Raw genomic sequence first — 17,253 nt, forward strand, 5'->3', positions numbered from 1 at the left:
AGTTACATCTTAGTCTTACTAGATTTGCTGTCAAGTTGATGTTTAAACCTCTCCTTTATATATTCTTAATGAATCTAAGTAAGGAGATAGCCAATGAATTCAGTCACTTGTGCATCCTTAGACAGTGTCTGAAATCAACATTTAACGCTAGATACACATTAGTATCAAAATCTATGGAACTTTTCAACAAACTCCATATGGTAGTAAATTCATAGAGCGATATGGAAATAAAAACAATCCAGTATAATCAGTTATTATTTTGTCTGAGCTGGAATTGGGACTGCTCACTATTTTCTCTTGGTGTTTCAGACTGTATAGCTTGCATTATCTTTTCTCTCTTTTACTAAATAATAATGATAACAGGTGCACTTTCGTAGAACATTGCGTCAATTTATCAAGTAAGCATCACAATAATCCTGTGAGGTGCATCACATGCCTTTATGATGTATGATACTAAGTATTATTTTATAGATGGGTTCACTGAGGCACAAGTAGGTTAAATTGCTTCCCTTAGGCCACATACTGACTTACTGACCGTGATGTGAATAGGACCTCCCATTCCTGCACGCCAGCCATTAGACAAACTTCCCTCCTTGAAGCAGACTGGGTGCTGGAGTAAGACTACTATCCCCAAAATCAAGCTCAGCCTCTCATGAGGCTGTCTATCGCAGTGAGAAAAAATGGTATGTGAATAAATCTAAAAAGTGCCTGGTTTTGCTTTGTTTGTTCCAGGGAGCTAAAAGAGAAGATTCAGCCTGAAATCTTAGAGCTCATCAAGCAACAACGTCTTAACCGACTTGTAGAAGGCACCTGCTTTAGGAAACTCAATAGTCGACGGCGACAAGGTACTGCTCAGACCTGGATAGTCTGGCATTTCACTGTTGTTTCTCTATTCTAGTTTAGCTCAAGAGCATAACTTATTGGCAGTGTTTGTTTTTAGATCCAACTATTAAGACTTTTCTTTCAAGGAATTACCCAAGAAATCTTTTAGTTAATTTCGTTCTTGAGTGTCCTATGCTTCAGTGGGAATTTTTGAATTTTCCTCATATGAACTCTGACCTGTGGAATAGGTCCAGTCGTTTTAGGCCTAGCATTTGTCAAAAATCTGAAGCAATGGTTTTGCACCAAGAGCTAAATACCTTGCACGCTCTCTTGATCTTCTGGTACCCTGCTGATGACAAGGTCAAAAGCTCTACCTTTCTCTGGAAAATAAGGTTGTAAATTAATAACACACAGCGACTGTGGTATTCAGAACCTGAACGTTCTTTTTTAAAAGACTGCTTTTAAATTGTGCTACTAATTATTTATATACCTCATCAAAGGCCCATCACTTTTACTTGTGGTGAGCACAACTCACCACCCGTCTCTAGTCACTTCCTGTCCTTAATTTTCTTCTTTTATGATCATTTACATTAAACATAATGTGAGGCTTAAATATTTCAAAAGCTAGCAGATTTTAAAAAGTACTCAAATCCATAACCTGTGCCCCTTGGGATGAATAAATTATAGGCATAGAAAAACTATCTTCTCAGCTACGTGCACCATTGCTCAGATTTGGATTGTACAGTTCACTTTACCAAACCACAGTCTACATGATTGTTTTCCCCTAACAGTAGCCCCCTTCTTCCCCAGGAGCAGAAGTTCAGATGAGAAACTGTGGATTCAACATGCTACCCAAAATTGGTTCCAAACTTTGCCTCAATACACCCAGACACTCCCACCCGCATTTTGATGAGATTCACATTTCTATACTTTTATTTTTACTGTAAATGCAACATGAATTAGAAAACTCTAAAAGCTAGGAGTAGATTCTAGAGAGAGTAGATTCTAGAGAGAGAAATATTTGAGAACTAGAGATTGATGTGAAAGGCAGCTTTCTGTGCATAAAATATAGTCCCTGCAATATTCTCATCCTAGAAGATAAGCAGTGCACCATCCTTAACCAAAGCTGATGGATGTTTTTGGAAAATTGCAAATTGGAAAATTTTCCAGGATGAAGATGAAGAAAAGATGGCCAAATCATTCAGCTTTAAATCGTTATAATCTTAATGTTTAATAATATGTAATGAACCAATTGCACAGGATTTTCAGAAAGGGGAAAAAAAACATCAGTGTGCCATTATAAATGTTTACACAGATCCACAGAGACATGTAACATACATTTTCAGCAGCATCTTCTGCACAGTTGCTGAGTGGTCAAAGAGACTTGCTTTGGTTTGGCCATCATCACCTGGCTTTGGTTTTAGCTAAACCAAACCACAATCCTGGGATTGTTTGGATCTGGGATCCGTTTTATTTGAACCACCAAAGTTCTGCGGGGGGAGAGAGGAAAGAGGTTGGGTAAAACGTTTTTGGGAAAATCTCTACAGGAAAGATGGAATATTTTTGGTTCTTTAAGTAATGGATTGTTTTAAACTAGTGTCAGTTCAAAAAAACATGAGCCAGATTCTTAGCTGGTGTATATTGGTGTAGCTCCATTCACTTCAACAGAATTATACTAATTTACACAAGTTTAAAATCTGGCCCATGGTCAAAAAGTTCCTTGCACCATGCCTTGCAAAGAACTATATTGGACAATCAAATTAATTGCTTTAGTATCATATTTATGCAGCACCATAAGTGTGCATGCTGCTTTGCTGGCAAATAAAAGACATGATCCCTCCTGGTGACTGGGTGTACCAGGCCTTTGTGGCCCCCCCCTGGAGGCCCCACTATTCTGCTGCACCCCACCTCAGAAAACAGTTCTCTGTGAAGAACAGAGCAACCCTTTGGAAACCAGCAAGATTTGGCCTCTGGCAGTCAGAAGGGCTAGGGACCAGCAACAGCCAATCAAAGCTCAGCAGGCTGAAATAAAAGGTAGCTGCCTGCTGTCAATGAGTCAGTTCCTACCTGGAGCCAGAGGAGCAAGGCAGGATGCTCCACAGGCTGCAGCCAGAGGAACCAGGCTGGGTCAGGGACTATTATTGGCCATAGTCAGTGGCTGAGAATAAGAAGGAACTCTGCTGATTCAATCCCTGGCAGGGAATTAAACCCAGAAAGAGTAAGAAACTAGTTTGTTTATTATTGGCCCTGATGGGCAAAGACCTGTTTCTAATTTTTGAGTTTGTCGTACCCCTGAAGGGCCCAGCGACATAAGGCCCACAGAGGCCGTCTGACAGTCTGCAGGAGGACACTGGTAGCCGAAGAGAATGGCAGTACCATGACCAGACGGCAATGGGGTGCTCAAGGGATGAATGAAACCCACCACACTCGCCCAAAGAGCTGACTTATCTATGGGCTATAACTGTGCCCTTAGGATACTTCTGCACTTTGAAGGGGGTGCCCTCCACCGCGCCCCATCAGGAGCTCTAGCATACATTTTTACTGATTCAGGGACAGCTGCTGCACCACTTTTTGCAAAGGCGCTTGCATATGCTTCTCCTCCCACACGTTGGTATCAAGGAAGCTAGTGATGCTGTTGATGCTAAACTCACAGAGACCTTGTGCCCAGTAAAAAGTAAGGACCGTGATGGGCTTACTTAGACTGTAAGCAATTTGAGACAGGGAGTGTCTTTTTTGTTACGTGTGTCTGTGGTGCCTAGTACAATGAGGCCTTGGTTCTTTGAATGGGGCTTTTAGGTGCTACTGCAATATAAATAGCTAATAATAATGGGTGCGAAGTGGGGAAGCCTCCATGAGTTTTCTTCTCACCTCTCTTCTGTGCACACAAGTTGAGCCAATCTCCTCAAATCTGAAAGTTTAGTCTTAACAAGATAAGTAACTGGAAAAAGAACAAAAACCCAGCAACAATGGGGGGCAGTAAGAGAAAGGAAAATGGTTACAACAGTAAGGTCATGTAGTTGCTCTGATTTATTATGTCTGCATCTTGATCCATCCTTTTTATGATTTTTTTTTAATATAACACCTGGGGCAAATGTTCCAAGTCTGCAGAATGTGCAAAGAGGTATCTTAACACGGCCACCCATCAGAAACGAAAACCATTTAATTGCCCATTTAAAAAATAATTAACTGGCATTATTCTGTGATAAAGACTCCAGAGCAAACTTCTATTAAGACTGTTGTCTGAACAGGTGGTAGGATACACATGGGTAGTCACAGTGGGTTGAAGAATTGACTTAAGAAATAATGAGTAGAGAGCTTGCAAACTCTGTCACTCTCAGAGGGGTAAATCTTTTTCAAATTTGGATTTAGCTGGAAATCCTCCAAGCCAATGACTGCCTCAGTGGGGTGGTCTTGAAATGGAATATGGAATATCTGCAGTCATATCACTGCCTTTTGTACTTGAAAATGGGGTTATCATAACAGCATGAGCTCTCTCGCTATATCAAGAAGTCTTTGATTGTTGCCCTAGCAGAACTTCTGAAGAGCTTGTTGATTAAAATAGAGAGAGAGAGTGAGCACTTCCCTATATATTACCCCCAAAAGCTTCCACAGAATATGAGAACTTTTTCCTGGTATAAAGAAAAGGAGTACTTGTGGCACCTTAGAAACTAACAAGTTTATTTGAGCATAAGCTTTCATGAGCTACAGCCAAGTGAGCTGTAGCTCACGAAAGCTTATGCTCAAATAAATTTGTTAGTCTCTAAGGTGCCACAAGTACTCCTTTTCTTTTTGCGAATACAGACTAACACGGCTGCTACTCTGAAACCTTTCTGAATAAAGAAGAATGAAATGGGAAAACAGACTGTGCGCTCTTAGGCCATTGTGTAATGTCAGAGCATAATGCTTCATGAATCACCATTTTATTAAAATGGTGACTGTCGTCTGGCAGTTAGCCAGTTCAGAACGTGGAGTGATCTGTCTGCTGCCATAGTTTAGCCTGGAAAGAAAGGGGAAGAGAGCCAAGCAAAAGCCCACAGAGCACTCAGAAACTCTCCAAGTTATTTCTGGTGGAGCTAAGTAGTAGAAAAGCCTTCCTGTAAGTGAGTTTTATTGGGCAAAATAGATATATTGACATTGTCACCCAGCACACCCATGGTTTATGTTGCCGGGTGCATTATTTTGGAAGAAATGCCCTTTTGTCTTTAATAACATACAATTTCTCTTTAATCTTCATAAAGTGGGAAACTATGTACTGCAGCTAAAGACTCTTGAGTAGTAATTTTTGCATGGAGGAGGAAGCCTGGTTATATAACCCTTGAAATTAACAACGCAGGGGCAGCATGTTTTTGAAGAGGACCTGCGATAGGAATTTAAAGGGGAAAAAAGTCCTTTGCAGTTTGTGCTAAATGCCTCCACTAACCAGGAGTAGAGATGAATCAGCTTTAATTGAAAATAGTTAATTCAAAACACATCCTTTCTCCTTTTAGTTTCTGCAGCATTTTCTTTTCTACAGGCAGCCTCCTCCACCTACTCTTGTTTTATAAAAATAAAAATGCAAAAATAGAAATCTGAGAGTTTGTTGAGGGGTAATTGGTTAGCCTAATACCTCAAGTAGCTCTGCAGATCAATTAATTAAGGCTCACATAGAAGTCTTATGTAGGCCACAATGATCTCTGTCTAAATATGCAGGTTAATTAAAATCATAAATAAAGACCATTTACAGAGGGAGAAAAAGTACTTGAATATAAATTCAAAACATTGAAAAGAAAAATATGAATCTACCCATAGCAATATTGAAATGTGCAAGGTCATTTAGTTACCTGTATTCTAATAGCACTACAAGACCACAGGCTGTACTTGGTGTGAATTTTTTGCCCAAGGATTCTTTAATTGCTTACAGTGTGGATTGTATTTCAGTATAAAACTTGGAACATGGGCCATCTCTTCTCCTGTTTGTGACCATGTGGACCACTTCCTTTCCTGGTCCTAATCATATAATACTGTTGTGGCACCCACAGCATACAGTTTACATGGAACAGTAATATTAGGAAACCATTTAATGTATCTTAGCTGCCTTTAATGCAATTGGAAACAGCACCATGTGAAGAGCCAACACTAGGTAGACCATCAGCAAGTGCTCACCAATGGTCCCCAGACCACAATTTGAGAGCTGGAATCCTAAATTTAACAAAGTGGTAAGATGCAATTTAGCGAGACAAGGTGGATGAGGTAATATCTTTTATTGGACCGACTTCTGTTGGTGAGAAAAACAAGCTTTCAAGTTTACATAGAATTCGTCAGGTCTGGGAAATATACTCAGAGTGTTACAGCGAAATACAAGGGTGGAACAGATTGTTTAGCATAAGTAGTTAATGGCCATTCAAGGTGATGTGGCCCATTAACACCCCTCAAGTCAGAGGAGGGGGAGAAGAAAAAGAAGATGGCAAGGTGGGGGGTAAGGGTTAAGTGGGTTATAGACTTGTAATAAGCCATAAATCCAGTGTCTCTATTCAGTACATGATTTTTAGTATCTAGCAAAGTGATGAATTTAAGTTCCCAGGTTTGTCTTTAAAGGTGTGGTGCAGGTTTCTTTGAGGATGAGGACTAAGGTCAGATATTGAGTGAGTGCTTTGTGATATGATGGTTTTGTCTCTTATTTTTCTGTGTGTATTCATTCAAGAGCATAATGATTGTCACATTTCACACACACAGTTTTCTTGGGGCATTTAGTGCACTGGATGAGGTACACCACATTGTGACAGGCATGTGTAGGACCCATGGATCTTGAAAGGTGTGTTGTGTGGGGTGTTGATCATCATAGAAGTGGAGATGTGTCTGCAGGTTGTATCTGTTGTTCTGGTGCCACTTTAAGTTGGTGTGACTTGATCTGTGGGAGCTTACTTCTGATGATGAGCATGCAGAGGTTGCGGGGTTGTTCGAAGGCCAGAAGTGGGGGTTGAGGAAAGATTTCTTTCAGGATGTGGCCCCCATTAAGTATGGGTTATACTTGTTTGATGATACTCCGTATTGGTGCCAGTGTTGGATGGTAGGTGTTACAAGAGGTGTGCAGTTGGAAGAGGGTTATTTCTGTATTGAAGCAGATTCTCTCAGGGTATTTGAGTGACCCATTCCATGATGCGATCTACTTCTCTGGTGAAATGTTCTTGTTTGGTAAAGGCAGTTTTACGTGTGTTCAGGTGTATATCCCAAACTTTCTCCGCAGAGTATGTTCTGTGGTATCTGAGTGCCTAGCTATAGATAACAGATTTCTTCATGTGTTCGGGGCAATTACTGGATCTGTGAAGGTAGGTGTGGTGATCCAGGAGTTTCTTGTATATACTTGTCTGTAGAGTTCCATTGTTGAAGCTGGTTTCACAGTAGCAGCCGTGTTAGTCTGTATCCGTAAAAAGAAAAGGAGTACTTGTCGCACCTTAGAGACTAACAAATTTACTAGTCTTTATTGTTGAAGCTGATTGTGGTGTCCAGGAAGTTGATGTTAGTGTGGGAGTGTTCTAGAGAAAGAATAATGGGTGGGTGGTGGTTGTTGAAGTTGTAGTGGAAAATCCATGAGGGAATTTAGGTTATCTAGCCAGAGGCTGAAAATATCAATGTATCTCAGGTATATCGTTGGTTTCTTGGGCATTTGTCCAGAAATTCTTTGTCAGGGTGGCCTGCGAAGAGGTTAGCATATTGGTGAGCCATCCTAGTACCCATGGCTGCCCCCATGGTTTGAACGAAGTGTTTTGTTGTTGAATGTAAAATTATTATGGGTGAGAATGAAATGGATGTGTTTGGCAATAACTTCAACAGAGAAAGCCCGGGAGCTTAAATTTGTAACTTTGCGAGACACTAAAAATCATGGACTGAATAGAGACATTGTTTTAATAAACCATAAATCCAATATATACCCACTTGAGGGGGAGGGATAGCTCAGTGGTTTAAGCATTGGCCTGCTAAACCCAGGGTTGTGAGTTCAATCCTTGAGGGGGCCATTTAGGGATCTGGGGCAAAAACTGGGGATTGGTCCTGTTTTGAGCAGGGGGTTGGACTAGATGACCTCCTGAGGTCCCTTCCAGCCCTGATATTCTATGATTCTATGAACACAGACCCCTTAACTTTTTTTTTTACCTCCCTCTACCCATGAATGGAGAAGTGTTAACTGGCCACTTTACCTTTAATGGTCCCTTGAAATGTGTTAACTACTTATGCTAAACAGTCTGGTCCACCTTGCATTTAGCTGTGACACTCTGAGTACATTTCCCAGACCTGAAGAAGAGCTCTGTGTTTGAAAGCTTGTCTCTCTCATCAACACAGGTTGGTCAAATAAAAGCTATTACCTCACTCACCTTGTCTCTCCAATATCATGGGACTAGCATGGCTACAAAAACACTGCATTCAAGATGGCATTTAGTTAACAGGCTCCTGCAGCTCTAGTTTGAAGATCAAATATTTTAAGCAAAAAATTCTTTAGAAGGTTAAAAATCAGAGCATTTAAACTTGGTTTCTAAAAGAAGACTCTCTAGCAACTCTACTTAATTACACCAGCTGCCATATACTTGGAAGAGGGATGTTTAAATGTTCTGTTTTTTTCAGATTTTATAGAAAAAGTACAGTTAACTGGTCCAGTTTCCTCTAGTGGCAAGCTTTGAGTCCCCTGCAGAAAATATGCCCTGAAGAGGGTCACAGCAGTAGTTGGGAATCTGAAGCACTCGGTACAAACCACAAAGCGAGTGGGGCCAGCAAGACAGAAGATTCCATCAGCTATAAATACTGGTAGAGCACCCTGTAACATACTGATTGAGTATAAACCCAGTGAAACTAAACCTGGCCCAGCCAGGCAAGATGCCTGATGGATAGCTGCCTGTCCTTCCCCAAGGGATGAATTTTGGGATGGGACTGAAAATTCTACCCGCTGACACACACAGGAGTGAGTTAAGCCTAGAGGATAGTTGGCATAGTGAAGTAAAGGGATGATAAAATGAGCCAATGGAAAATGAGTGAATTTAACCTTTTCCAGTGTACAGGTCTAGGGAGGAACAATAATTAGGGTTAGGGCAGAGGACTGGGAATCAGGTAACCTGTGTTCTATTCCAAGTTCAGCCTCACATTTTCTAAAATACTTTGGGCAAAGCCATTTTAAGCCCTCTGTCCTCCAGGTTCCCCATCTGTAAACATGAGAAAAATAATACTTACTGTACTTGATTGCCAAGATCAGATCATTAGTGTTTATAAAGCTCTCTGAAGTCCTCAGATGGAAGGCACTGTGAGAACTGTATTATTATCTATCTAGTTGTAATCTTAGTAATCATGCTGGTATCCCTAATAACATCAGTAATTCAACGAGAATGAGCAAACCAGACTTAAGAACTGGCTAGGTGGTTTTAATAGCATGGTAGTTGTGAGTACCAATAAATCATGGCCCTTCTTTGTCACTCAATATTGTTTCTTATAGCAACAAGTTATCCTCCCAGAAACTACTGTTGTATTAATTTAGATAAATTTATGGGCCTAAAGAGTTAAAGGTGTGAACATGACTCTGAAACTGTCCAATATTAAACAGTTTTAAATAAGGTTTGGGTTTGATATACAGACCTCAGCCTGCTTAATACAATGGGAATCACATTAGGCCATTCTTGCCAAAGGTTAGAAATGTATTGATTGGAACACATGAAAAGGGAAAAGAACAGAAAAAAATCAAAACAAGGCAAAAAGCATTGAAATTGACTGATTATGAAAAACAAACTTAATCAAAAACCTGTCAAAGTTCCTTTGCAGAGACGGTAAATACTGGTTAAAGTCTCTTTTCAGTCGAACAGTTCTCCGTGGAAGGGAGGAAAGCGTTATTTCTGTTAAATATTGAGTCTTTCCTGCTTTTAACAACATGGACAGACGCAGAAGGAAGAGAAGATATAGAACAGTAAAGATCGGGGAAATACGGCTTTTGTTGATGTTCTTAGGATAGAAGGTGACTGGTCAGACATGGATGGATGCTTTGGACTTGCAGGTTGGCTATGATAGCGGATGTTCTGGACTCTGGCTCACTTCCCTGTTCAGGGATGTCATCCGATTGGTCTGGTCAGGTTCCTATCCTTCACTGGTCCTCCTCAGGCTGAGCATTTCTGGATGGGCCATCTCATTTCACCATGCTGGTGCTGTGCAATACAGTTAATCTCATGATCAGATGAAAAGCTGAGAGAAAGAGAGAATAGGAGGAAGAGGGTTCGGGATGAAAAGGAACATGCAAGGAGGGGAAGACACAGCAAGATTTCACCTGTATCAGGATGGTGATCTCACTGATGCAGCAATGATCATCAAGCATCCCCACTGGCATATCAAGGTCTGGTGTCACAGCAACAACCCTTCCCACAGTGATGGCACAAAGTTTTATTTTTCTCCCCAAAAGTCTCTCTTTTTTTTTTTAAGGGCCCCGAAAAGGTGATGAGTGGAATAATCCATCCTCTGTTTATTTCGCCCACCAATTAGGCCTAATATCCAAAGCATCAATTTTAGTCCACTGATTTCTGATCCTCTATTTCTCTGGTTTACCAGTCACAATTTTAACACAGTCCTTCAGTAAACTATTTTTGTTTAAATTAGCTTAATCTTTCTGTCTTCTTCTCACATCTTTTCTTAAGTAGTTTTATGTAACAAGTCATGGTGATAATTCTTGAACCATTACCCACTTTTTACCAGTTAGGCTAACAATTAGGGTAAATTTCTACACCCAATTATCACAACACCACCCATTCTAAAGAAGAGTTTTATCAGTGCATGTATAACATTAGATGAAAAATTAAGGGTTTTGTGCCCAGCTCTCAGCAAAGGGCCCTAGACTATGGAGCATCTCTACCAAGGGAAATCAGGCTCAGCCTAAGACTAACAGTGTTGAGGGCAAAATGCAAGCTGCCCAATTTTGATCTGACCATTTCACTAAGGAAGAAAAAATTTCTCCACATATATGCACAGACCCACAACTCTACAGAGTGCAGAGTTAAAGTTCCATTTTGAAATTCCTTTCCAGTTTTTTAAGTCCCGGCTCAGTACCTCGATACCAAGATAATCATTTTTAAAGGCTCTACAGGCCTTCCTAGCTGTGCTTTCTTGATTTAAAACTGCTTCTTCCTAAAAATGATTAAAAGGTGTAAGAACTTGCACTTATATTTTCTTTTCATTGGTTTATAGGTATTTGGAGCTGGAAGACAAAAAATGCATTTTTATCAGCTTAACGTTTCTTGGTCCTAACCATAAACATGGTGTCCTCTCTTTTTCTTATTACTTAGCATCATTTTGCATGGGTCCTGTTTTAGTTTATCCTTTAGTGTAAAAAACAACTGAATCAAAACATTTACCAAACCTACCATGTAGTAAAATAGCAACATGCACCTGCGCTGCTTCACACACCTCCTATAAACCAACATGATACCTTGTAAAGCGGAGATCCCTAAAGATGGTGCATCAAGCTGAAAACTAGCTAGCTATGGCTGTGATGGGTGTGGCAAGACACAAAAGGAAAATGAGATCTGTTTTCAATTGTTAATATACTGGTTTTCCTTCTCTCAGCCTGGGTAGTATGGTCATTGGAACCATATAGCTGACGGAATATCATTAGTTCCTTTTGAAGGTCTCATTTAAATCATTTCCCCTGCCAGCAAAGTTTTACCATGGCGGCAGTTATGAATGGGACTCCTGGAGAGTTGCACTGGACACACGATGAGCTGCCGTCTATGATTATTAGTTCTTTAATTATCCTTTTGACATTAGGAATCATTTTACAGGCCTTCCTAGCTAGGCTTTCTTAGTTTAAAACCATTGCTTCCTAAAAATAATGTAAAGGAGTAAGTACTCGCATTTGTATTTTCTTTTTGTTTTTTAGAGATTTGGAGCTGGAAAAAGGTTATTAAAACACTCTGATCATTAGAATGTTAATGATCTGGTCCATTTTAGCTCCTTCAATAACTCCAGTGCATAGTCTTTGATGATTCTCTCCATGTTTCATATTAATTGTCCTTATTGACACCATCCACTTACTCATTGCCCAAAGGTATTGAGACTATAGTAAGGGCATGCCGACTTTCAATAGGAAGAAAGGATATTTTTAATCATAAGAAATTGCTAGCTATGTTCTCGTGTACTGTCCAAAATTGTAAAACTGTCTCATGAATAGATGAGGTTGCTATTAGAGCTAGAGATTATATCCTGATACTGTATTTAATAGGAATGCCTCTTTTATGAACGAAAAGGACAAGTTGTTCCAGTGCTGGATGGGGGCAGGATATGTTTTTTTTAAGCATTAGGTTTGAAACATTTCTGGTAAAGCTACCTAGAACCAGAGGTTCAAATCCAGGGAGAATTAATTCAACCATACATTCTTCCAAGACTCATAAATTGAATGCCAAGCAGTTTTTTATGGGTCCTTCATATAAGACCATATAAACTGAGGGCCCTGTCTGCTCTCTTATGAAGCCCCTATAAAATTTTTGTAAGCACAGAGGCTTCTGGTTTCTCGACTACAACTTCCCTTCTCCCCAGTGCTGTGCAACACACTATGTGCTGGTTACCTGCAGCCCTCCATCCCAGGGATAGCTGTGTTTCAGTGGCACTTTATGTACATAGCACGAGACTCTAAACCCAGGCACACAAAAGTAAATCAATTAACTCTGGGGTTGCTCCAGATTAATTTTGTGTAACTGAAATTAGAGTCTCTCACCCTAGTTCATAAAGTGCTCTGAGTTCTTTCAGGAGAAGGTGCTACATAAATAGAAAAATATTTGCATTTATTATTTTCCAAATATTTTTGCACATTTGCTGAGTGAAAAAAGCTAATACACAGTGAAAAATAGCTAAGAGAGGGGATCACATGCACAGTTTAAAAATCTATGATGTTCAATCATGTCTCTCCATTAGGTGATTGTTTAATTTATTTTAAAGCAGGGACAGTGGGACTTATAGGATTCCTAAAAATGTCAGGCTCATGAAGCTAGTCTGGTACTCTGGGACTGTGTCTATACTAACCTTTCCCCTAAAATTTCTCACCATGGGTGCCACTCCACTGGTGATAGATATGTTGGGAGTGGTGATGTAGACAAGCCACTAGGCAGGCACTAGCATTTTAACCACCATTTTGTCCAACCTTGCTCAAAGTTTTAGGCGAGTCGTAGTTCAGGTGTAACAAAATTGCATTTTTGACAGCATACTGTGGAATGTTTATTAGAGGTGCTGTGGTACACTTGGTACCTGGCTGGGAGTCTGGAGTTATTCTTTCAAAAAGGGAATTGGCAGGCAGTGACCTTGTATGTTAGCTAGTATTTTAGTCTGGCTCTGCCAGGAAATATTAGTGGTAGCAGTTCTTGGCAAATATTAAGAGGAATAATAACTGAAGAAGCTGAAGATGGGAAGAAGTATAAATATACTTGGGCTCCGAGAGAACAATATGCATTTGTGGACGTACAAAGTAATGACTTATTTGTTATCTAGAGCAGGGATTGGTAAGCCCCTAGCTGGCTGGGCCAGTTTGTTTACCTGCCGTGTCTGCAGGTTCAGCCGATCACAGCTCCCACTGGCCATGATTCACCACTCCCGGCCATCAGGGACTGCGGGAAGCAACAACCAGCACATCCCTCGGCCCGCACCGCTTCCCGCAGCTCCCCATTGGCCTGGAGCGGCGAACCACGGCTACTGGGAGCTGCGATCGGCCGAACCTGCAGACATGGTAGGTAAACAAACCAGCCCAGCCCGCCAGGGTCTTACCCTGGTGGGCCGCTGCGAAAGGTTACCGATCCCTGATCTATAGAATAAGGCTCTTGGTGATGTAGTTATTGAAACCATAGGGAAATTATTATTATGTTCTGTAACACAGTACGTGTACATGGTGTTTTATAACGCATATCAGAAGGCAAGGGCCACAGTTTTCAAATGTAAATAGTCATTTTTGGGTGCTCCATTTGAGATGTCTTAAATGGGTATGGTTCTCAATTACTGAGCACTCTGCCCTTCTTCCAAACAGTCCCCTTAAAGGCATCTCAGGTTAGGCACCCAAAGTCACTAGTTTCTCTTGAAAACGTTAGCCTAAGTCTCTTCCCAGAAGGGTTCTTGTTTAACACTGGTTTTCGTAAATGGTGGCTGAATGAAAAAGAAATGCTGCAAGAGGACCAGTTCAAAGACTCTTCTTAATTATGTGAATTATTGTGAACAGGCAAAGTCCTTGCCCTCCTCAAAACACATCACACATTCTTTAACCATTACACAATACTACTTCCCTGCAGTTTACCATATGAAATGAATAACTTTTCTCCTAAACTATTGGTGGATGAAGATGAAAACAGATATTAACCTTTTTTAATGTATTATTTTGTCAGACAAATTTTGGTATTGTCGATTATCGCCCAATCACAAGGTCTTGCACTATGGAGACTTGGAAGAAAGTCCACAGGGAGAAGTTCCTCATGATTCTTTGCAGGATAAATGTAAGTCATGTAAATGTGCTGGCTCTTCTATTAGTTAATTTTTAAGTTACTTATTTGCCTTTAAGATGATGCAATATAAATATCTCCATTAATGGGCCCAGTATGCCATGCCCCTCTGGTTAAGGTATATCTTGTCATAAGCATTCTTCTCAAATACAGACCTCTGGGCAGTCTATAAAGTTTGTCAGCCTGCAGTGATGGTAGAGCTTGAAAAGTGTGTATTTTTTCAAGGCTATCCAATTGCAACTCTACCCAGAAGGATGTGACCGATTCCAGTCAATTTATGCCGACATTTGGATTGTTCACCTCAGTTCTCTTGTTTAGCTTCATTTTGAAACCCAAAATAAGCGACCAGATCTTGTCTTTGCGAATCCATGGGTGGCATAGATCTGCTCTTGTGGCCCGGGAACTTGTGAGATCTGGGTTCAATTCCAGACTCTGCTACAGCCTTCTTCTGTGTCCCTGAGAAAATTGTTTAATCTCTTATTGCTTCACTTCCTCATCTGTAAAACAGGGATAATAATTCTCCTCTACCTCATGGGGGTTGTAAGAACATACACATTAATGATTAAGCAATATTCCAGGACTCCATGATGGGGGCAGGCCACAGAAATATTTAGATAGTAAGCATGGACATTTTTTGATGCGTTCATGTATCACTCTCAAGTTTTGGAAAGTGTGCATGAGGAATGCATACTCTGGTTTCAGATGAGTCCTCTTTTGAACTTTTAGTTTCGAAATGTTATGTTTTCTACATAGTAACACAATTCATTCTCACTGCCTCATCAGACTGCGGATGTCAAATAAAATCAATTTGGAATAGTAAACACCTTTTGTAAGTGAAGACAGCTGTTCCTGCTCCTGTAAATGGTCTAGTATCTGGGAGATAAATCCATGATGGAGAGCAGATGAAGGTCTTTTTCAAAAGTTGAGACAACTAGCTTGATTATAATGGTTGCATGCGCTTAAATGATACCCCATTTCTCAGAATAGTGTAACTTCTCTCTTTTCAGTGTGGGTTATGTGTCCTCCTCTGTGCCCAATCAACAGAGCATGTCACTCTTTCACAGATCCCATCTAGGGAACGTAAAGAGAGATTTTCAAGAGCACCTAAGGAATTTAGGAGCCCAAGACCTATTGAAACTCATCCCCTTTTGAAAGTGTCCCCCTTAGCTTAAGACATAGAGGCTCAAACTGTAGCTCAGGAGGTCCTAGATTTGGTCTTTGATGATGACCAAGATAATAGTCATGACACATCACCCCAAAAAAATGAGACTAAAACTTAAAGAATGGGTAAGAAATCATTTCCTTGTATTTTGTCCTCATTAGTAATAAATGTCATTCTTGGCATTATCGTATCAGTCATCTGTGAGTAAAGTTCATACAAGTTTATTCTGCTTCCTTAGTGAAGTAAAAGAATAATTTTGCAGACTTTGGGAATTTCTCCAGCCTGAAAACTGAGAGAGAAATAACTTAATAACCTAAACTTCTTAATTGATTAATAAAAATAAATCAGTGTAACACAAACCTTTGGGATAATGAAATCAAAATCTTTGTTCTGCCCCCATCCCATAAAAATGTCTGGGTGCTGCTTTGTGTTGGCCTGGGAAGATGACACACCTAACTGGAGTCACATCATAGTGGCATTTTACAGTCACTTTCACTTATTTTCATTGCTGTACAGAATTGCCTCAAGGTTGTTTCGTGCTTTTACTGGAGTCCTTTGTCAGAATCTAGGACAGGGTTTCTGATCGCTGCACAAAAGCATTGGTGCTGGGAAAAGCTATTTGTTTGCTCTGCAGTTAGAGAAATAGGGCAAAAATATTACAGTAGCTTTGGAGTGAAAGACGAGGCAGCAAACCCCACTCTTGAACTGTGGCTTTCGTGACTGGGCCCCAACCTCCATAAAATGTGTATGTCAGATGACCAAGTGAATTAGATAGTGACAGAATTTGAGGGAGGGCCACCATTTCTTGAGTGCCACAGACTTTTCAGGCTCAGGGGGACACATAGTTTATCACAGCAGCCATTACATTAGAAATTAATTTAAATGGAACATGAGAACCATCCAACTCATGTAAATAGAGCCCAATAATAAGGTGCTACTGTTCTACACATGCCATATAGAACTGGCTTTGGGAACCTACAAAACCTGTGTCTAAGTGCAATCGCCCTAGTTTTCGAGTCACCCTATAATGTGGGACTACAGAGATTTGCTACCATCTGAATATACTGACCTACCCTCTCCTAGACATAAAGATTACTGTGCTCTCCACTGCCAGCTTTGGACAAGCCTTCTTGCTCCTCCTCCAGTGAGCAAAGCAGGACACACAGTGGTCCTTCTCTCTTCCCATTCCCCAGTGCAGAAGGGGGAGAACCAGAAAGGGGATGAGGGAAAGGAAAATGAGACTGAGGTGATTTGTAGAGAGGGGAGTCCTGTTTAGATGAACTGGTACCATCAGTTCTCAAAAATGCCTTCTTTCATATCCAGCTTGCTAGGAAACTTGATCCCTTCCTCCCAGATGAGGACCTGGCCACAATAATCCATGCATTGGTCATATCCAGGCTGGATTACTGTGACTCATTGTATCTGAAGGTGAATGTGAAGATTACGCACAGGCTCTACCTGGTACAGAATGCAGCTGCCCACCTCTTCTATGGCTTAGACTATGTCAGACCCATAATCAAGATCTTCCACTGGCTCCCTGTCAGCTGTCAGTGCCAGTTTTAGGCCTTGGCTAATTTTCAAAGCAATTAATGGATCAAGCCCCAGCTACATCAAAGACCAAATTTTGACCTATGAATTACCATTACAGTTGTATGCTTCTGGGACAATACAGATCACAAAACCCAGGGCAAAGCATATGAGATCTGGGAACCATAATTCTTGGTACAGGGGATCCGGCTATGGAACAACCTTCCAGATGAGATCAGGTGAATTCAGTCTGACCATCTTTAGGAAATGTTA

The 17,253-nt window shown here is 40.6% G+C and overlaps 1 protein-coding gene across 5 annotated transcripts in view; it reads left to right on the forward strand.

Annotated features, from left to right (window-relative positions):
• The window catches only part of ELMO1 (engulfment and cell motility 1), a 417,156-nt gene that overhangs the window by 385,177 nt on the left and 14,726 nt on the right, over positions 1 to 17,253 (forward strand). For all 5 annotated transcript variants that reach the window (XM_084621572.1, XM_084621573.1, XM_084621576.1 and 2 more), the window contains 2 exons: positions 733 to 845; positions 14,178 to 14,285. In XM_084621572.1, the coding sequence (XP_084477698.1) occupies positions 733 to 845; positions 14,178 to 14,285 (221 nt within the window). The remainder of the gene's footprint in view (positions 1 to 732; positions 846 to 14,177; positions 14,286 to 17,253) is intronic.

This window comes from Lepidochelys olivacea, assembly GCF_965140295.1.
Source record: "Lepidochelys olivacea isolate rLepOli2 genome assembly, chromosome: 2".
NCBI classification, from domain to species: domain Eukaryota; kingdom Metazoa; phylum Chordata; order Testudines; family Cheloniidae; genus Lepidochelys; species Lepidochelys olivacea.